Source organism: Zasmidium cellare (assembly GCF_010093935.1).
Source record: "Zasmidium cellare ATCC 36951 unplaced genomic scaffold M409scaffold_1, whole genome shotgun sequence".
Taxonomy (NCBI): domain Eukaryota; kingdom Fungi; phylum Ascomycota; class Dothideomycetes; order Mycosphaerellales; family Mycosphaerellaceae; genus Zasmidium; species Zasmidium cellare.
Window position 1 is genome coordinate 943,047 of NW_022986945.1, and position 19,822 is coordinate 962,868.

General features: G+C 53.3%; 9 protein-coding genes across 9 annotated transcripts; 4 read left to right on the plus strand and 5 right to left on the minus strand.

Moving 5' to 3' along the window:
* Nucleotides 1-552: 552 nt before the first annotated feature.
* On the plus strand, nt 553-2,536 carry M409DRAFT_16023 (uncharacterized protein; the record flags this gene model as incomplete). The annotated part of the gene is made up of 8 exons (XM_033803458.1): nt 553-682; nt 737-776; nt 826-1,056; nt 1,116-1,382; nt 1,436-1,677; nt 1,730-1,752; nt 1,821-2,272; nt 2,326-2,536. 8 exons carry the CDS (start codon nt 553-555, stop codon nt 2,534-2,536), a joined length of 1,596 nt encoding a protein of 531 aa, XP_033674638.1.
* Nucleotides 2,537-2,852: 316 nt separating this feature from the next.
* M409DRAFT_16024 (uncharacterized protein) lies at nt 2,853-3,424 on the minus strand (the record flags this gene model as incomplete). The annotated part of the gene is made up of 2 exons (XM_033803459.1): nt 2,853-2,936; nt 3,005-3,424. The coding sequence occupies 2 exons, from the start codon at nt 3,422-3,424 to the stop codon at nt 2,853-2,855; spliced, it is 504 nt and encodes a 167-aa protein (XP_033674639.1).
* Nucleotides 3,425-4,077: 653 nt separating this feature from the next.
* On the minus strand, nt 4,078-4,572 carry M409DRAFT_48684 (uncharacterized protein; the record flags this gene model as incomplete). Its single annotated transcript, XM_033811011.1, has 2 exons — nt 4,078-4,334; nt 4,407-4,572. The coding sequence occupies 2 exons, from the start codon at nt 4,570-4,572 to the stop codon at nt 4,078-4,080; spliced, it is 423 nt and encodes a 140-aa protein (XP_033674640.1).
* Nucleotides 4,573-4,782: 210 nt separating this feature from the next.
* Nucleotides 4,783-5,517, minus strand: M409DRAFT_16026 (uncharacterized protein; the record flags this gene model as incomplete). Its single annotated transcript, XM_033803460.1, has 1 exon — nt 4,783-5,517. One exon carries the CDS (start codon nt 5,515-5,517, stop codon nt 4,783-4,785), a length of 735 nt encoding a protein of 244 aa, XP_033674641.1.
* Nucleotides 5,518-5,798: 281 nt separating this feature from the next.
* On the plus strand, nt 5,799-7,420 carry M409DRAFT_48685 (uncharacterized protein; the record flags this gene model as incomplete). Its single annotated transcript, XM_033811012.1, has 3 exons — nt 5,799-5,886; nt 5,941-6,236; nt 6,287-7,420. 3 exons carry the CDS (start codon nt 5,799-5,801, stop codon nt 7,418-7,420), a joined length of 1,518 nt encoding a protein of 505 aa, XP_033674642.1.
* A 156-nt stretch (nt 7,421-7,576) lies between these two features.
* On the minus strand, nt 7,577-8,340 carry M409DRAFT_62023 (uncharacterized protein; the record flags this gene model as incomplete). Its single annotated transcript, XM_033814984.1, has 2 exons — nt 7,577-7,717; nt 7,774-8,340. The coding sequence occupies 2 exons, from the start codon at nt 8,338-8,340 to the stop codon at nt 7,577-7,579; spliced, it is 708 nt and encodes a 235-aa protein (XP_033674643.1).
* A 2,284-nt stretch (nt 8,341-10,624) lies between these two features.
* On the minus strand, nt 10,625-14,602 carry M409DRAFT_48687 (uncharacterized protein; the record flags this gene model as incomplete). Its single annotated transcript, XM_033811013.1, has 1 exon — nt 10,625-14,602. One exon carries the CDS (start codon nt 14,600-14,602, stop codon nt 10,625-10,627), a length of 3,978 nt encoding a protein of 1,325 aa, XP_033674644.1.
* A 481-nt stretch (nt 14,603-15,083) lies between these two features.
* M409DRAFT_48688 (uncharacterized protein) lies at nt 15,084-17,076 on the plus strand (the record flags this gene model as incomplete). The annotated part of the gene is made up of 3 exons (XM_033811014.1): nt 15,084-15,883; nt 16,062-16,357; nt 16,412-17,076. The coding sequence occupies 3 exons, from the start codon at nt 15,084-15,086 to the stop codon at nt 17,074-17,076; spliced, it is 1,761 nt and encodes a 586-aa protein (XP_033674645.1).
* A 965-nt stretch (nt 17,077-18,041) lies between these two features.
* M409DRAFT_35343 (uncharacterized protein) lies at nt 18,042-19,418 on the plus strand (the record flags this gene model as incomplete). Its single annotated transcript, XM_033810379.1, has 1 exon — nt 18,042-19,418. One exon carries the CDS (start codon nt 18,042-18,044, stop codon nt 19,416-19,418), a length of 1,377 nt encoding a protein of 458 aa, XP_033674646.1.
* Between the last annotated feature and the right edge of the window lie 404 nt (nt 19,419-19,822).

Genomic DNA, 19,822 nt, shown 5'->3' on the forward strand with positions numbered 1-19,822 from the left:
TCTCTCCTGTTCGCATGTCGGCTCCAGGCGTTCAAGGGTTGCGACCCCCAAAGTGGTTCTTCCCCCAGGTGCTTGAATCCTTTTGTACAACCTCCCAAGCCCTGGCTACCAACAACGCCACTGCTCAAGGACAATCTTCCATTGACGGAAGAATTCATCCATCCTCGCATTCTGACCTGTCGACCCCCAACGCATGCGACGAGCCTAGGCCACGGATCGTGCAGCGGAGTGCATGGCTCCGTCTGGGCATTGCGGGGATCTGGGGTTCACGACTGGGGTGCGTTACAGATGCATGGACACAAGAACGGTTTGGTGGAACTTGACAAAGCATGGCACGAGGACGTCCACGTTTGAGGTGTGTGTCGACTCGTTCTGAGGCTGAGGGTGGTCGCCGGTGACCTTTGACCCGGGGGCGTGGCTGCCAAGGAGTGATATATTACCCGTCCAATGATACTTGGAGTGAGAGGTCGCTGTTGAAAAGGACGCAGCTTCGCTGCTCGTGGGTTTTGATTCTGTTTTGTATTGCTCACCAGCAGGTGGAAGAGAGGCATCATGGGTTTCATTCAGAAGATTATTCGCAATGAGGCGGCGAAGAGTGATCCGCCTGAGATCTATAACTGGAGGGTGTATCTTCTCTGCGCCAGTGCTTGTTTTGGTGGCATGCTGTTTGGAATGGATACCGGTGAGTCTCGACTGTCTGAGTACAGTCTTAAAGGCATTGCTGAATCGTCCTCAGGAATCATCGGAGGAGTCTTGAAGCTCGATCCATTCAGAGAGTACGCTGGCTGTCTTCTTCGAGACCACAACATGCTGATTCTTGTCTAGAAAGTACGGCCTACCAAAGGCAAACGAGAATAAGACACTCTCCGCAAACCTTGAAGCCAACATCGTATCCACCCTTCAAGCTGGCTGCTTCCTCGGCGCACTCCTTGCTGGTTTCGTCGCCGACAGGCTTGGGCGACGCTATGGACTCATGATCGCTGCATGTCTTGCAACACTTGGTGCTGTAATGCAAGCTGCTGCTAATGGTCACTTTCCTGTCATGTACATTGGAAGGTATGTCGTGCGCGCAGACAAACAAATTGTCTGTTTAGACATCTCTGACCGCTGTTCAGATTCATCGCTGGTGTCGGTGTAGGAGCAGCGTCCATGGTCACACCCCTCTACACATCCGAGAATGCACCTCGAGCTATCCGTGGTGCGCTCACGGGTATGTACCAGTTCTTCATCGTCACTGGTGTCTGCATTGCGTTCTGGATCAACTATGGCTCGCTTCTGCACAGCTCGGGCACTGTCCAATACGTTGTTCCCCTGGCTCTACAGGGCCTGCCCGCCTTGATACTCTTCTTCGGCATGTTCTTCAGCAGTGAGACACCAAGATGGTAAGTAATACATCACACACCACACTACTTGCACGAAAATTGACTATCCTTAGGCTCGCTCGCAAGGACCGTTGGGAAGAATCGACCCAAGTCCTCTCCCGTGTTCGAAACCTCCCTCAGTCCCACGAGTACGTCCAAGCCGAAATCAAGGAGATGTTCGACCAACTAGAATATGAGCGCCACTTGACCGGTGGTTCATCTTTCAAAGACTTGGTTAGAGAGATGGTCACGATACCTGGCAACCGCAAGCGTGCACTCATCACTGTTGGTTTGATGATTTGCCAGCAGATGACTGGTGAGTTCGAAATGCCTTTATCATGTGAACCTTCGACTAACGAAATCTCTAGGTACGAACGCTATCAACTACTATGTGAGTACTCAAAGCCAAGATATCCGACCAGGCCCTGGAGAAAACAGCACTAACCTTCATTTCCACAGGCACCGCAAATCTTCTCCAATCTCGGCCTCGACGGCACCGAATCCTCCCTCTTCGCCACCGGAATCTACGGCGTCCTCAAAATGGTCGGCTGCGCCCTCTTCCTCGCCCTCGCAGCCGACTCTCTCGGCCGTCGCCGCTCCCTTCTCTGGACCTCCATCGCCCAAGGCCTCTGCATGTACTACATCGGAATCTACGTCCGAGTCGAGCCACCCAAATCCGGTGCGCCTGTCCCAGCAGCGGGCTACGTGGCGATTGTGTGCATCTATCTCTTCGCTGTGTTCTTCCAGTTTGGCTGGGGACCGGTCTGCTGGATCTACGTTAGTGAGATCCCGACGGCGAGGCTGAGGGCGTTGAATGTATCGCTGGGAGCGGCGACGCAGTGGCTGTTCAACTTTTTCGTCGCGAGGGCCACGCCGAATATGATTGCCACCGTGGGCAAGGGCGGATATGGGTAAGCTTCGCAGTCTTGGATTGCAGGAACTTCCGGCTAACATGCGCTCACAGCGCGTACTTCATCTACGGATCCTTCTGCTTCTGCATGTTCGTTTTCACCTGGTTCTTAATCCCAGAGACCAAGGGCATAAGTTTGGAGAAGATGGACGAGTTGTTCGGTGCCGTGCCGACGAAGGATGTTGATGTTGAGAGGGATTCGATTGACCGTGTTAATGCGGATGACAAGGGGGAGATCAGTGTTACGCAGGTCGAGAAGCACTAGAAGGTGCTTGGTTGACTGGATATGTCAGGTTCATGTTTGATGAAGAGGTGAGATAATTGCAGGAACATTTTGAATGAAGTCGATTCTTGATGTGATCCGTGCACGTGGGCTAGTGAAACTCTAATTAAGGTGAATGTCTGACGCTCTGCTCCTGGCGTGATTGCTTGCATTATATGTGCATCCATTATCTAAAACATCGCTCTGATAAGTCGATACTTGAATCACTTCCGCAGAGCTCATCACAACTTCCAATCCGTCCTCCGCGGTGGAAACATGAACCGTAGTACACCATCCCACATCCACCTCAAAGCGAAATTCACCGCCCCAACACACGATCAATCGCCTTCCTATGCACATCCGTCAAGCACATAGCACCTCCCGCCATTCCCTGAATCTCGTACTATACGACGCCCAGATTAGCCTCTCATTCACACACATCTCGTAAGTGCGTTGCAAATAGACACGTACCGCCCTGTAGCCACCATCTTTGGAGATCTCAACCTTTCTATTCTTCCAGCTGCCATCCCTGTTGGTCTCCATGGATCTCACAATGATGCTTGGTTCTTTCGCGGTCTTGGAACTGTATTGCTGGCCATAGAACTGGTCTTTTGTGGAGGCCAATTGTTTTGTGGAATGAGAAAGTTCTTTGCCGGCCTTGTTCCCGCTGTGACTTCTCGATGGGTGACTCGATGGGCGATGGGCGCCCGCATTGTGTTTTGTGTTTTGCTCGGTGATGCGTTCGACGACCTCGCGATCACTGGAGTGATGCTTGCGCTGAGTTGTAATCTTAGGTCTCGAGGATTCTTGTGCTGGTCTGCTTGCCTTGGGCTCCGCCCTGAAGGACTGCTGTCTTGGGCGGACTTGGTTGCTTTGAGGTTTGGAGGGCATGGTTGTGGTTTCTGTCGTGTTCTGATAATCTAGAAGGCCTACGGGGTACAAAGCCAGTTCTTATATACCCTCTTCCTTGGGAGTCACCCATTGTAGCAAACGCCTCGGGGAGCCTGGGCCGGCCAAACAGCTAGTAGGGGGCGGTCGAGTATTAGTCAATACTGCAAGTTTTGATTGCCTCGGTGCTCTCCCTTTACTCAGAGTGTTTGTCGCACATCATTTGAGTCGCGCTTGTGGTCTTGCTAACCAACCGGATCTTGCCCCTGAATAGCCTGACCCGGGCAGCCATCCCCGGTGTGATGTCGAGGGTAAGTCACTAGCGCCAGCCACAGTTGCTTCGACGATGTGCCTGGACTCGAAGTGTTTGCCGTAAATTACTAATATTCTCTCTGCGGTGTTGCTGGCCATGCGGATTTTGCCCCTGAGCTTGCTGGTTCGTATGACTAGCAAGGTATTTGTGAGTGCTACGCTGTCATCTGCCTGTGGTCTATGTCGCGACTGAGTCTTGTAGCCTGCCATATGTAGAAGAATTTGTTGTAATATCGGAATAACAGACGTCGCAGACATGTGCCCTCGGTAAAGGACAGCAAAGACCTGGACTCTTGTCATTGTGATCAACAGAGACTACGATCTTTGCCACTGTCACCACACTTTCATTGTCCAGCAAGAGCCAGGTTCAGCTGCCAATTATCCCAGTGATCCGTCAATCTCTCTAGCAGCTTTCGCAGTGCCTCTACTCTCGTAGATTCTGGCTGGCCCAGGACAATCCCATTGTGCTCAAAGATCAACAAGTCCGCTCGATAGACACCGAGTTCTCCGCCTACCATGACTGCGAGATGGGCCTGGAGCTCTGTGAGTCCATCAATGAGCTGTGCAGTAGCCGGCGCAAGGTAAAGATCTCGGGCTTTGCCTAGTGCTTGTTAGTCACCAGGCCGGGTCAGATTAGGACTGGCTGCAGCCTCAAAGCCTTCAAGCTACATACAAAATATCTGGTTACGCAGCCGACGCTCATCTGTGTACTGCATAGGATCGGGGTCACGTTCGAGGCGTCGAAGGTCGAATGCGTCGGTAGTTCTCGATGCGCCTTGTTGATCATCTTGCTCAACTTCGTGTTCGACAATATGCTTGGATTCGTTTTGCTCCGCCATGTTTGATGGATGATCGAATTGAGGAGTTCAACCTGCGCAGCGGCGGAAGAGCTCTTACACCGTTGGGAGACATTCTTCCATGCAAGAGGTCCTTTGGCATGCCTGTAGACCATGCATACTTCGAGCGTGTATGCTGCAAAACTATCATGGGTCCCGGCAAACGGCGTTAAGCCAGCAGTCAATGAAGCGTGTGTCCCAGCAGTCTCTGCACTACCTCATCAAGCCACCCAGATCTCGTTCCATGCCAGTCACGCGGTCTTCGAGGGTCTTCTTCTTGCGTTCAAGCTCCTGAATTTCAGCTTCTTCACGTTCAAGATCTTCTTTGGTCATAGGAGGTGCTGACACAGTTGGCTCATCATCCAGAATCTCGTCAATGTCATCGTCGTAGGTAGGCTGATTCATGCTAGCCAGCTCTGCGCTTTGTTGGCTCACGACAGTCTCATAATGCGCAATGTTCGCAGCAAGTTGCTGATGCCGACGTCTGAGCTGAGTGATTCGTTCGGCGGCGCCAGGAACTGGGTAGACGCCCAACAATTTCTCGGCACCTTCGAGTAGGACCTCGACATCGACCTCGCCTTTCTGTCGAACTGCGGCGCCTTCTTTTCTGGTCCGTTGATAAAGCTCGCCACCAAGCACGGCTGCTACGGCTTTACTTTTGGGCTGACGTTGTCCATAAACAGTAGCCCTGCGGGAAGTCGTCGACTGTGCGGGACCACTTGGAGGTCCTGCTACAAAGTCCTGAGCGGCCGATTTGCTGGGCAAAGGAGGCGGAGCTAGGTGGAACAATGCTCGCTCGTGCGCTTCAGTGTCGCGTATCAAAGCAGTAATGTCGTGCTGGGAAAGCAGAGCATTGCTGAAGGCCTTGGGTCCTTGGAAAGGCAACTCGCCAATGGACGTAGCGCAGAGGGAGATCTGCTCCAGGTGGGAGTTGAAGAGGGACGCCATGAGAGCAACAAAACGTGTGTCCACTTTTACACGTCCTGCGTTGGTTTAAAATTCGATGTTTGCGGTGTGTGGTGGTGGTACTTGTTGTTGACGAAGTGAAGTCAAAGTCGCGTTTCCATGTGACAAACCATCCGAGATTCAGCCGAGTGAGGCAGAGCAAGGGCCACCGTCGCCGTCAGAGCTCAACTGCAGCTGCAGTTTGGTCTCCCCAAGCACACGACATCAACCAACACCAACACCCGCACCTCCGTTCCCACAGTACCGTCTATCTGATACCGAAGATGGCGGACAAGATGGACATCGATGCCGTCAACGGCGAGAAACAGGCAGAGAGCGTCGGCCCAGCGCCTGACCTGCCACCAGAGCGAAGTACGTTGCCTCTGCCGCCTCGCCAACACTGAATACTAATGCATATTCTGACAGTCATCACCAACAACTTCGCTCTCATCAACGAGGCAGTAGACAGCTTCGACTCGCGATTCACCCTCAGAGCCCTCCGCAGCATCGCAACCCTCCGCAAAGCATCCAACTTCCCCGACGCCTTGATCGCCGGCATTCGCACAGCATACCCAAAAGCATCGAATCGGGGACGGCAAATATTGGAAGAGCTGCTACCGGAGAAGCATCAGCAAAACGGCACATCTGCGTCAGCAGGCAAGGAAGCGCCGGAAGAGCAGACACACCCCGAGATCTGGGCGTATCTGGGTGTTTTGGTTCAGGTTGGGGAAAATCTGGGAATGGCAATTTGGAAAAATGCTGACATCCTCAGGTCTATCTGCACGACAATGGCGAGTTTGAGAAGGGCGCAGAGTTCAGCGAGAACTTCGTGGAGAGGATTCGCAGCTGGAATCGACGAACGCTTGACCAGATCGGAGCCAAGGCATACTTCTATTACGCGTTATTCCACGAGAACCTCGACCCGAAGCCGCCGTCGAAGCAATCGCCGGTCATCGATACCCGACCGAAGCTGCTCGCAGCCCTTCGCTCGGCTGTCTTGCGCAAGGATACTGACACACAGGCCGCCGTGACAGTGCTGCTCTTACGCAACTACATCAGCACCGCCGACATCACCCAAGCCGACCTTCTCGTTGCTCAGACGCAGTTCCCGATGACCGCTTCAAACAACCAAGTATGCCGCTACCTGTACTACCTCGGCCGCATCCGCGCTATCCAACTCGCCTACACCCAAGCACACGAACATCTGGAGTCCGCCACGAGGAAGTCGCCCACCACTGGTCCTGCTGTTGGCTTCTACCAGCAAGCTACCAAGCTCTTGATCGTGGTGGAGCTTCTTATGGGTGACATTCCCGACCGATCGCTGTTCCGCCAGCCTGCTCTCGAAGCCGCCCTCTACCCATACTTCAAACTCGTACAAGCCGTGCGTGTCGGCGATCTCCAAGCCTTCCTCAAGTGCTCCACTGTCAACGAGCCTCAGTTCCGAAAAGATGGCACATACACTCTTATCCTCCGTTTACGGCAAAATGTCATCAAGACGGGCGTGCGCATGCTCTCGCTTTCATACTCCCGCATTTCTCTGCGTGATATCTGCACTCGGTTGGGCGTGGATTCTGAAGAGTCGGCTGAATACATCACTGCGAAGGCTATTCGTGACGGAGTGATTGAGGCTTCTCTCGATCACCAGAACGGACACATGGTGACGGTGCCACAAAAGGACGCCTACAGCACCACGGAACCCTCAGAGGCGTTCCACGCACGTATCAGTGCGTTGCTGGGCATGAGGGATGAGTGTGTCATGGCTATGAGATATCCGATGAACAAGCACCGTCAAGAGATTGCTGAGGCAGCAAAGGCTCGTGAGCGGGAGCGCGAGTTGGCCAAGGAGATCATCGAGGGCGAAGGCGACGCCGATGATGGTGACGATGGCGGGTTTGAGGGGATGTAATCGTGTTGTGTCTTTGCCTGAAGCGACACACTGTAACATAGATGTCCGATTCATAGAGACGAGCTTCATGACATCGAGCTCTTCGAAATCAAATGCAACTGCAGAACTCGCTATGCCATCGCTATGCCGCTACTCGAATCACCTTCAGCTGCTCGTTCAATCATCGTACCGTCCCTCGTCACGGCCAGCATCATAGGCGTCGTCAATTCGATCACCATATCTGTCCACGTCGTCTCCAAACCTCTCGACGTCCCCTACTTTGTCGCCCGCCCAGTTGGCCACGTCCTCTGGTGCATCCTAAACAACCAAAATCAGCATCGTCCCAAACACATCAGCCTGTGTATTACACTCACCTCAACATCATCCACAGCATTATCCCACTTCCTCTCCACGCGATCCCCAAACCTATCAAACCCCTGCTCCACATCCTGCGGAATATCCTCCACCTCCCCAACCTTCCTGCCTGTCCACTCCGCCGCATCCTCCGGGAAATTCTCCACATTGTTCTCGACCCGATTCCCCCACTGGTCGACTTTGTACTTGTCCTCCTCGTAGTCCTCCTTGACCTCATGGCCCTCGTGCATGAGGAACGCTCCGCCCGCGAGACCGGCGGCGGCCCCTAGGGCGGCGCCCATCCAGCCGTGGTGTTTCTTCTCTTCGTGGCGGGGTTCGGATTGGGGAGGGCCGTAGTTTGCTGGACCCGGGCCGCCGTAGGGACCGGAGCCGTAGCCGCCGTCGTAGCCTGGGTTTCCGCCGTCGCCGCCGTACTGTTGGTGAGGAGGGTTCCATTGTCGTTCGCCCGTCTGGCGGTTCACGAAGATGTAGCGGTTTTCGCGGGGTTCCCATTCGGCGAACCATGGAGGGGGGACCTGGGGTGGTGGAGGGGCGCCGCCGCCGTAGGAGTCGTTGTAGTAGGACATTTTTTGCTTTGCTTTGGCTGTGTTGTTTGGAGGAACAGGGAAGGAAGGGGGAAATGGAACAGGAGGTCTGCTGCTACAAACCTGGTCACCGCAAATGCACTAATCGATCTCAGTGGCCCGGACACGTGCAGTGCAGTGAGCTTTTTGGGGCTCATGCAGGTTGCTCGTGTTTGATGACGTGATGGGCAGCGATCTTCGGCGCTGAGAGCAGCAGCAGTGAAGAGCGGCATGGTTGTTTGCTGGCTGCATATGACAACATTGTTGGTCTTTGTTGAATGACCTGCATCAGTGGTATAGAGAAAGAGTACTACGACGGCAGGTTGGGAAGTTATGCATCCGCCAGGATCATTCATTTCAGGGGTCATGGAAAGAAGCTTCAACGGCGCTTGGCGAGGCTTGTCTCGAGACCTCTCCCTTCTTCCTCTTTTTTCCTTGGATATCAAGCTTGAACACATGATCGATGACGGGGTAGCAGTGTCCAAAATTCTCAGTCTAAATGGCGACGTCTCCCCGCCGAACACCACAGCATCTTGACCATCCACAGACAACCTCCTAACAGAACGCCAACACCTAACCTCAATACTCGTCCTAGCCTCTTGCACATCCTCCACACCGTTCACGACGGGCGAAACATGAGGGATACCTCCAGCAATCCCATTCTCAACCTCACTCTGCGTGTCCCCAATCTTGATGATCAGCACATCATCTGGTGTCTGCCCCGGCATCCAGTACCACTTCTGCTTCGAAGCGTCTTTGGGCGGCAAAATCATGCATGAGGATGCGAGGTATTCGTCGCAGATATCGCTCGGGCTTCGGTAGAAGACTTCTGCGATTTCGGAATGGTCTACGGTCCGGTAGTCGCAGACGACGAGGGGGTCTCGCTTGACGGGTTTGAGAGGCCGCTGGGAAGAGGGCCTTGTCAGAGGTGCTTGTATGTATGGTAATATCTGTGCTCTTGACTCACCCAGACACTGTACATTGCGTACCGTGGAGCAGGCTCCCCAGCATCTTCAGCATCCAACGCCGGCTGAGCCAACGCTTTGATATCTTGCCGGAGATATCTTGCTGCATCTCGCACGCCTTTCAGGGAGTAGTCGATTTGGACCTTTCCTATCTCTGCTGTCAGCATTGCCTTTCATACTTGACAGAATACCTATCAAGGACTCACGATTGGGCTCGACCGCCACACCTTTGCCGAGCACTGACACGATCTTCGTCAGCCATTCATGCATCCCGAGCCAGGCAACGAGGCAGACCTAAAGGAACATCTCGAGGCAACTCCGCAATCGCCTGATCGAACTTGGATCCCCTCAAGTTCACAAAACGATAATTCTCCTGAAAAGGCTTATTAGTGCTAGAAGTATAGGTTCTAAGTAGACGAAAGAATGCCTCGTAACTAACGAGCGAGTACTATCCGTATGAGGGGGTAACACCGCATCCAGCGCTGATGGTCATGAACTGGTCCGTTCAATTACCCTGGTACGATTCGCAAGTGTGTTGTGTGTAGCTGGGCAACGGCGTGTCCAAGTACCGCCAGTTGCGTGGCTGCATAGATCGTGATGTAGGGAAGTTCGGATCAAAGTAATCTGCTCCAACTTTACGCCTCTCCCCTCCAGCTTTTGGGTATCACATTGAGGATCTGGTCTATAATCGTGGGACTCTCTAGTCAGGGTGTTGTGATACGCAACAGACGCGTGCAAATCAAAATCATCCAAGCATTTTCTCCGCACTTGGAGCGAGACGCAAGAAATGTGCCTTTCGCTGATGCTGCAGGTACCGATTGAGCTCGATCGAGTGAGAAGGTGATGACTCCTTCATCACAAGTACATCCAGTCAGCCACCATCGGGTATGGGTACGTTGTTCAAGCCCAATGACTGCATACATCAAAATCCCACCACGATACCCAGGCTGCATTCTCCTAGAAGGCATGCTCCTGCTCAAGCCATCTTAGAAAACATGCTGCATTCGGTTCGCCGACCCCCAGCTTCAAGTACTAGATATGAAGTGCTTTGGCCGAACAAAGTGGCCGCACAACGATAGAACAAATATGCTGCTTAGACTTGGACCGACGTACCTAGGGGATCCGTACGAAAGAGATATAGATATGTGCAGGCTCTATTTGGAAAGCTGGTGTCCGTGAATGGCGACAAACGTACGTTTTGGTGATGGCGGTTTGGGATCAGGGGCCTCGCGGTGTGTGGGGTCACATAGGCGACTGTAGTAGTATAGATTCCACGATGATTAAAGAATATGCAAAAGCAGCCTTTTGAAAACAACACCCGACTACGCACACGACAAGAATGCCTTCTTTCTCCAATCCAAGCCGCTCCGAATCGGTACGTAGAATTTCTGATTCGCTGCCACGAACGAGCCTCGTAGCCGCTGGTAAACGTCGTCCTTACGCTTATACTCTTCTGACTCTGTGTCTGTGTCTTTGTTCCAAGCTCGCCAGTCCGAGTCGAGGTGGAACGTCCACATCATGACAACAGCTGGCTGTTCCACTTCCCCGAAGGAGTCTAACGTCAGGACAATCTTCTCCCGCCCTTCGGCAGTAGTCGTTGCGTACAGCTTCGGATGCCTCTGTGGAGTGTTGCTGGGAAAGTAGATCGGCTCCACAGGTGTCTCGAATTCGGGCTCGGAGCCATCTTGCAGTATACTGGACAGTCGAAGTCGTACGAGCTTTGGATCGCATGTCAGCGGCGGCATTGCCACGTAGACGAAATCAGAAGTCCATGCGGTGAGAATGTACGGTGACTGCAGATGCCCAATTGATGCCGTGTCAATGGCGCGTTGCGAGCTGATGCGGTCGAGCTGAGGGTTCCCGTTGCTGGACCAGGACAGGCTTAGCGAAGAGATGGATAGTCGCTGATGCAGGACGTCAAAACCCGCCGCATCGACAGTATAGACGAGATAGTAGATTACGTCCTCGGATCGTGAGAAATGAAAGGACTTGAAGACAGCAGTCTGTTTGCCAAACTCCGCGCTTGAAGGTTCCGGAAGTACCGCCGACATTACCTGGCCAGAAGCTACTCTCATGAAGTTTGCTTCATAAGTCCGCGGACTCCATACAGCTATGGCGCCTTGCGGACTGCAAGCAGGCTGCATGAATTCGTGACGCCTTTCTGACTGCCAAAAGCTCCATTTTGGTGGTGCTGTTGGAGACACAAGGATTATGCAGCGGTTCAATGAATGCCCAAGGTCGTGGTCAAGTTCAATCGCACTATCGTCAGAGTCCGAGGATGGTGAAGATTGATCAGATCCGGACCCACTATTCGTGCCGCTGCGATTGCTCGGACCGTGACTTCGTATAGGTCGCTTGTCAGATACGCAGTAGAAAGCATTGGGCCCACAATAACAAATGCCTTGCCCTTGTATGGTACATGGAGTTTCGTGCACCGTCCACCCTCCGTCAGTGGCTTGAGGGTAGAGCAGCTCAGTCAGCTTATGTGAAGATGAACTCGATTTCTCCACAGCCAAAGAATCGCAATGAACCCTCCAGGATGAGTCATGAGTGAAGCAGTCCTTGAAGATGACAATGTTGCCTTGTTGAACACTGGAAATATCTTGGCTGGATAACAGTGTCCCAACGGGCTTCACCATGTCGCAAGGCACGCTTTGCGAGAATTTCTTCACATGTCGAACACCAGTCCCGTCATCGTACTCGATGACTTGGTACAGAACGCAGTCGAGTTCTATGTCGAAGCTCAAACAGGCCACTGACACTTTGCCGGGCACGGGTCCTGGTACTTCGCCCACCGAAGAGGCAGACGCGCGATCCGACAGAAAGCCGTCTCTTTCGGGAACACAGGCCTCCCATTCGTTGTGCATTACAGCCTGCTGGAAAGCTGCTGGGTGGGAGCTGAGGATCGGGTGCCACTGCACGATGAACGTGTGCAGTCTCTGCACAAGGTCTTCGGCGCCATGGCCAGGCTCATCGAGCCACAGTGGCAGAGGTGATCCGTAATACAATTCTCGTTCATTGTTAGGCCGAGCTCGACCGTATGTTTGGGGGCGATAGCGACCGGATCTAGTCTCGTGGTATCGAGCAAATAAGTGCGGTACAGTGTACGTCTGAGCAGCAATACAGCTCCAGAAGCATGGACTCTGAAGAAACCGCAAGACTGAAGCACGAGTAGAAGGCGAGGGCTCTGTTTGGCTGAGATAGAGATGCCAGAATGCTGACGAGTGCTGCAAGAATGCGTGCTCGTCCGATTCGAGGAAGCGGATCACATCGTAAGGCTTTCCGTACGATGCACAGGAAAGATATCGGAGGCATGCAAGGCCCAATTCACAACAAGCGTCTTGGACCGTCGTAAAGAAGCTGGCGACGGCGCCTGAAGCAGTCGCTTTTAGAGTATCGTCAACAAAGAAGTCGCGCACTGATTTGTGACTGAATGTCAGTATTGGATCATCCCGTTTCGTGTTTGCCTCGCGCTCGAACGTGACCAGCCCAGAACACAGCGTCTCGATGGATCCTGGCTTTGGAATTTCATCTTTCCTAAACCCATGTGCTTCTGTGCAAGCGAGTGCGTGAGAAATCTCAGACAGACGCAATGGCTGGACAGCGCCAGCTACAAGCATGAACGTTCTTCTTGCAAGTCGCTGCTGTTCATTGGATCTGTTGCTTACAAGCAATCTGATGCTGCGCTCGTAGTAGCCCCTGAGATCGGCTGGAAAAGTTCGGAGTGCTCTGATAACGTCGGCTTGACATGTAAGATGACTGTCCGTCTGCAGAGAGCGCAGCAGGTGGTATGCCCACAGGAAATTTCCCTCAGACCTTGTCACCCACATGTCAATCTCGTCGTCGCAGCAGAGCCCCGCGTATTTGCGAAGCCCCTCCGTCATGTAATCATGGACGTCGTGTTTGAAGTTTTCCGGTGGAGCACTGATAGCACACAAATCATTGGTACGAATGAAGTCCGTGAAATCTCTCTCGCCCCTGCTCGTCAAAAACCATTTGACAACGCCTAGGGGCGGCTGCTTGAGCAGACCTGGAAGAATTTTCAGAAGGTCAACTCGATCACCACACTCATCAAGCCCATCAATGACAATGTGCATGCGTGGGACTCGCTTGATCAATGCATTGACGACGTCGACCGCAGTGTCCAGCTCGGTCAAATGCTGCCATCCCTTGGAAGTATCTTCGTGGTGTAGTTGGTCAACACTTTCTGGCACCGTGGAAAAAGTAGTCAGGATCTGTATGGCAATGGACCTCAGTGCCGTGAGAGTCATTTTCCTCGAAGCATCGTCGAAAGAGAAGGCGTAGTAGGCTACTTTCCATTGTTGATCCACATGGGTGCGCCATGTCTGTTCTTCCAACTGCTGAGCTACATGAGCTGCTAGAACCGACTTTCCGGTTCCAGGAAATGCGTGGAGCCACAACGGCCAGCCCCTCGTAGCTGCCAGCCATGATTCGAACGTTGGGTGCTGGGTGAACCATTGGCAGCTGTTGCTATGGCGTTTTCCGGCAGTCTTCCGGCATTTGCTACGAAAGTCAAGCGCATCATCGCTCTCTTTGCCCTTGATCCACTCGATGACTTGCCGCATAGCTTTGCGGTCCGCTTCTTGTGATGCTTCCGCGTCGTTCTGGACCTGTCTGGCAAGCTGGGCGGTTTGCGAGGCTTTCCGAACTTGTCGATCCCCATCCTGCAGGACGTCTCGATACTTGGTCCATTGCCTGCTAAGTTGAGTCCTCGTTCGCGAGAACAGAGTTCTGATGGATGGTTTGGAGAGGAGTTGGGAGGCCTGCAGCCAGAAGTCGATGATGGCCTTGTACGAGGCCACCAGATGTTTCCGAACCAGCCGAGAGCCCTGGTGTGCCGCGGCAAACACGGCGAAACAGTCCACGTAGTCGTTGATGTCTTCCAAGATGGCCACGATATTCTCGTAGCACTCGGTCACTTTCACTGCGAGCTGCAGGAGGAGGCGAGTCCCTCCGTAAACTAGCTGTGCCGCCGCGGGCCCTGCCTGGACGAGAACATCGCAGGCGCCGGTGAACTGGACGAGGCCGGACACGACGCGACTGAGGCGCTGGGCGAAGCCACGCAACTTGCTGCGCTGGCCGTGTTCCTGATCCAGGGCGACAACGTAGGCGCGGAGACGCTCCGCCTCGGCCTGGGCGTCGTCGTGAGAGGTCGACACGAGCCGGTCGGGACGGATGCCCGTGAGGACTTCGCGATAGAAGGCGCTCTCGCGGTCTTGGTCTGACTTCTTCTCCAGGATGAAGACGCGGATGGCTTCCGCGAACTCGCTCGACGCCATGTTAATCGACGGGGCGAGGCGAGGCGACGACAGAACAAGGGTAGCGGCTGGCCCCCTCCCTTCCCTTATATCCTCGACGAGCTTCTTCTGCTACGGCCCTTTTGGCTGCACTGTGCCGCACCAAAGCTCTGAACATCGCGCGGCTCCATAGCCATCACGAAGTCCCCCACCCGCAATTGATGCCACAGTGCGTGCCATTCCATGCACGCGCATATGCATCACGATAGGCGGGCTGGGATGACCTCCCCGTCGACCAATCCGCGCCGCCCGAGGCGAAGACGCCAACGTCAGTCGTCCCAGCTGCTCTGCGCAATGGCGCCATGCTGCTTGCTCCGGTGAACGATGATTCAACAGTTGTTTTGCCAGCGCAGCGTCAGAATGCAGCAGCAGCTTTATCGACTTGCCTCGAGGTCACTTCGACCCTTCAATCCAGGAACATCAGCAGCAGTCAAGGCCGGTTGTCACCACTGCCGACGAGATCATGGACCGCCGCACAGGCTCGAAATGCGAACTGAAGATTTGGCAGGAACGTTCTGGCAAGCATGGCAAGCGAGAGATTGTGCCTGTCACGGAGCTGGGCGGCCTTTACAAATCCGACGAGCAGTATGCCGTTGTCGTGCGTCAAGTATTTGACAAAGACAACGTGTTGGAAAAGACGACATTGACCATAAACTCTGCTCATCTTCTGACGGTATTTCGAGAAGTGGTCGGCTATCATCCAAACGTGCCAGCGGACTTCTCTGAGCCATTTGAAATGGAAAGTCCCTTTCAGATGCTTTTCCACTTTTGGCATGACCTGGACCAATTTAAAGAGTCTACCCATGACGATGACTGCCGAATGCATCTCAATCTGTTGTTTGAGTTCATGGAAGCCGACATGGGCGATTCAAGGCGACTATTAGTGAAGAGCGCCGCACAAGGTCAAGTTCAATACGACACTCTCTGGACTATCTATCGACCTGGGGACCTCGTTCTCACAAGAAAACATGGACACCCATGGCTTTTGCGAGTAGAGAAGACCGCTTACGAGGAGAGCACAAAAGTTGGTCCATATTTTGAGGTGCACTGCACCGGCACTGGTTACGATGGCCACCAATTCGGAAACGTGAGGCACATCTTCAATATCATGCAGAAGCGATGCTTCGCACAGCGCAATCCCTCCAAGATCGTCGAGCTGCCAATATTTCCCCGCCGATATTGGTACGGCGGAGGCGACCTGGAAACTCAACTAATGGAACGAGGTCGTCATTTTCTGTCGATATCTGGCACCTGCACGCGAAGGTGCGATGGTCTCTCCGAGTACTTGCACGAACCACCTCCCAACCATTGGGAACCGGGGATGGACAAATTTCCGCATGTGTGGTTGCCGTACACTGAGAGGGGCAGAATTGTGATTGACGAACGAAGTTACCAGCAGGCAAGTTAGCCTGTGGCTTGTAGTTCTGACTCAAACTGACAGCGAGTCTCAGAATATTTCCTATGAGCCGGTGACCAAGAAAGACCATGTGACTGATTCCGACTGTATTCTGTGCCCACCATTCGTGCATGGTTTCTCTGCTGCGCGCCGCGAATGGTGCAGGTTCTACCTGTCTTCGCTTCATACAATTGATTGGAAACGCAATCCTTATGATGCCCTTATCCTGCCGGATCAACAGCTTCGTTTGGTCCGCTCCCTGGTCTCAGCACATGAATATCCCGCCAGAGACGGCGACGAGGCTGCACAGAAGGGTAAGGGGCTTGTCGTGCTCCTCTACGGTGTGTAAGCCTTGAGATCACCGTGTATTCTGAAACTGACACGACACTTCTCAGGCCCGCCCGGCTCGGGCAAGACACTTACTGCTGAGTGCGCCGCCGAGGCGACTCACCGCATCCTATTCAGCGTGTCCATGCACAGTTTGAACAAGTACGACTCGCCGACATATTTTGAGCGGAACCTAAGTAAATTGCTTCGCTTAGCAACGCTGTGGAGAGCAGTAGTACTTTTCGACGAGGCAGATGTATTCCTCGAGGCACGTGTCCAGAATGCTGCCGACAGTGGCAACACAACAAGGAACGCTCTAGTAGCGATTTTTCTAAGGCACCTCGAGTATTTCTCTGGAGTTGTGTTCCTCACAACGAACAGAATCAAAGTGTTCGATGAGGCCATGAAAAGCAGGGTACATCTGGCCTTGGGATACCCTGCGCCTGACCTAGGATCTCGTCGGCGCATATGGTCTCAGTGTCTTGAACTTATTCCCCCTGAGCAAATGGATCTGGAAGTAGCAGATGTGCTGCATTGGCTTTCCAAAGAGCCGTTAAATGGCCGCGAGATATCCAACATTGTCAACACAGCTTGCACGCTCGCCCGAGATGATGGGGTCTCGCTGAACAAGACACACCTGGAGTCGCTAATTGAGGTTCGACACGACTTCGAAGTAAGCTTCGAGACAATGCGCGCCTCACTGCCGTCACCAGATCCGCTGAACCGGACATGAGGGGTGTTCTCCCAGAGGTGTCCTGGCGTAAGAGGTCAGCATTGACTCCAGCTGTACATCTCACAGAGTCCAGATTCCACAAAGTAATGATAACACGAAGCAATCACGATGTGCGGTCAGAGTTAACTCGCGCCTCATGCGTCCCTTGAACATGAACAGCTTCATCTGAGATCGAAAGACCTCGAAACGAGGCAGACCGTTGACGGTCCGCAATCTCCTTGGCGGTATTAACTGTCGTCCTTCGCCACACAACATCAGCATATTCCAGTGCTCCTTTCATCTTCTACTGCGTAACGAAACATCGGGTCGTCAATGGCCTCCAGCCTGTTAATTAGGATCGCTGCTACTGCTCACGAGTCACGAGACTCGTTACGCCATGGCAATTATTGTTGCGATGAACAAAAGCGAAGACTGCCATAAGAGCCCGGGCTGGATCTCCGGTGGTCAAGACTGTCACCTGAGAGCCTCATCTTCGCCCCTCTTCGTGTTGCGTCTTGACAGACTTCATAGCTCAGTATGCTGTCGGCATTTGGGACCACCGAAAAGCCTTTCTCCAATTCAGTGGACTAGAAAGCAGAGAGTGTTGTTGGCGACGGCATCTTGCAGCACGCCATCACGAATCTGAAAACCCGTCAGTCTACTGCCCGCCCGCCCTTGCCGCGACCCGAACATCTCCACTCGACGGCGTCGATTGGCCCGAGGAAAAATATTTCGACATGCAGACCACTCACTTGTACCACATGCGGTAAGGATGGGGTAGCGGTGTCGCTCTTTGGAGGTTGGTGATGTGCTGACATTTCTGATTCACTTGATTCCATCACTCTGTTTTCACATGGCATCTTTTGATTAAGCGGCACTGACGCCACACAACCTATATCTTAATATTAATCATGGCGAGACCGGCTTCGGAAAGCAGCAAGTACGATATGGAGAAAGACAAAGACCACGCGGCCGAAGAACATGCCATGAGTGCGTGGCCGAACACCGAAGACGACGAGATCGAGCGAACGATAGAGGAAGCAGAGCACCCTGAATTCGTGGAAGAACGTCAGAATGAGAAGGCCCATCACGATGCGCCGAACGCCTTAGTACGAAGCATCACCGGAAAATCAGCAGCCTCATCGTGGAAGGATCCAGGGCCGCCTCCTGATGGAGGACTACAGGCATGGACACAAGTGTTCTGCTGCCATCTCACCATATTCAACACCTTTGGCTTCTTTACCTCATTCGGCGTGTACCAAACCTATTACCAAACATCACTCGGGATCGAGTCTTCAACTATATCCTGGATCGGATCCGTGCAAGCCTTCCTCCTCTTCGGCATTGGAACCTTCACCGGCCGAGCCACGGACGCTGGGCTCTTCAGATATGTATACATCGCAGGTGCCTTTTTCCAAATACTTGGCATCTTTACCATGGCGGAATCGACCAAGTTCTACCAGCTGTTCCTGTCGCAAGCTGTCTGCATAGGCATCGCGAATGGTCTGCAGTTCTGTCCGTCCATGGCACTTGTCACCACTTACTTCGCCAAGAAGAGGGCCTTTGCGGTAGGGATCACCGCGCTCGGGTCTTGCACTGGCGGAGTGGTGTTTCCCATCGTCGTCCAGCAACTACTGCCCAAAGTGGGCTTCCCATGGACGATCCGCGTGATTGGATTCATCATGCTCGCCCTCCACGCTGTTACGATCGCCCTTTACCGCACGCGCCTACCACCACGAAAGTCTGGCGCTCTGGTCGATTGGGCGTCGTTCAAAGAAGCACCATACGCACTATACTGCATCGCCATGTTCTTTAACTTCTGGGGATTGTACTTTGCCTTCTTCTACATAGGCTCATATGGCCGGAACGTCCTGGGTGTGAGCTATCAGCAGTCTGTCAACTTGCTCCTCACCATCGTCTGCATGGGCTTCATCTTCCGACTGTTGCCGAATTACTTCGCGGACAGACTTGGCACACTCAACACACTCATCCCCTTTGCATTCCTATCAGGAATCATGATGTTTGCCTGGATTGGCATCCACTCGGTGGGCGGCTTGTTCGCGTTTGCCGCCATCTACGGGTCCGGCAGTGCGGTGATGCAGGCGCTGTGGCCAGCTATGTTTGGGAATCTGAGCAAGGTTCCAGACCTGAAGAAGGCCGGAGTGAGAATGGGAATGGCCTTCACGGTCGTTAGTGTTGCTTGCTTGACGGGCCCGCCGTTGGCAGGAGCTCTCATTCAACAGAACGGAGGAAATTACTTGCATGCTCAGCTCTGGGCTGGGATATCGTTCTTCATTGGAGGCACACTGTTAATAGCGACTCGTTTTGCGAAAGTGGGATGGGATTGGAAAGCGAGGATATAGATTGAGTTGATCTAGTTGACTTTCAAGATACCCAAACCAGAACCTACAGATCTACGTGGCTTTGCTGCTCGATCTGAAGTCAGAGCCTCACGAAAGGCTACCATCATCCTCAAACTCAGCAGCGTATGCACGCCCTTTCTACATGCTCACACAGCTCGCAAGCTCCACCCAAGCGCGTGCAAGCGGCGAAAAGGATCGGCCAAGCAGAAAAGAGGGACATTTTGCTTGCTTGGCCGCCCATGAATGCCGAGTGCCGGGCGATACTGTATACCGTTTAGATCAACTTTCCACCTTGCAGGTGACGAGCACTTGCCTTGAAAAGATGCGCGAGCGAGTTCGGCACCTCTCGTTCAGCATGGTTTGCTTTCTCAACGCTTCGTCTACCACGTCTTCGGTCTTTTAAT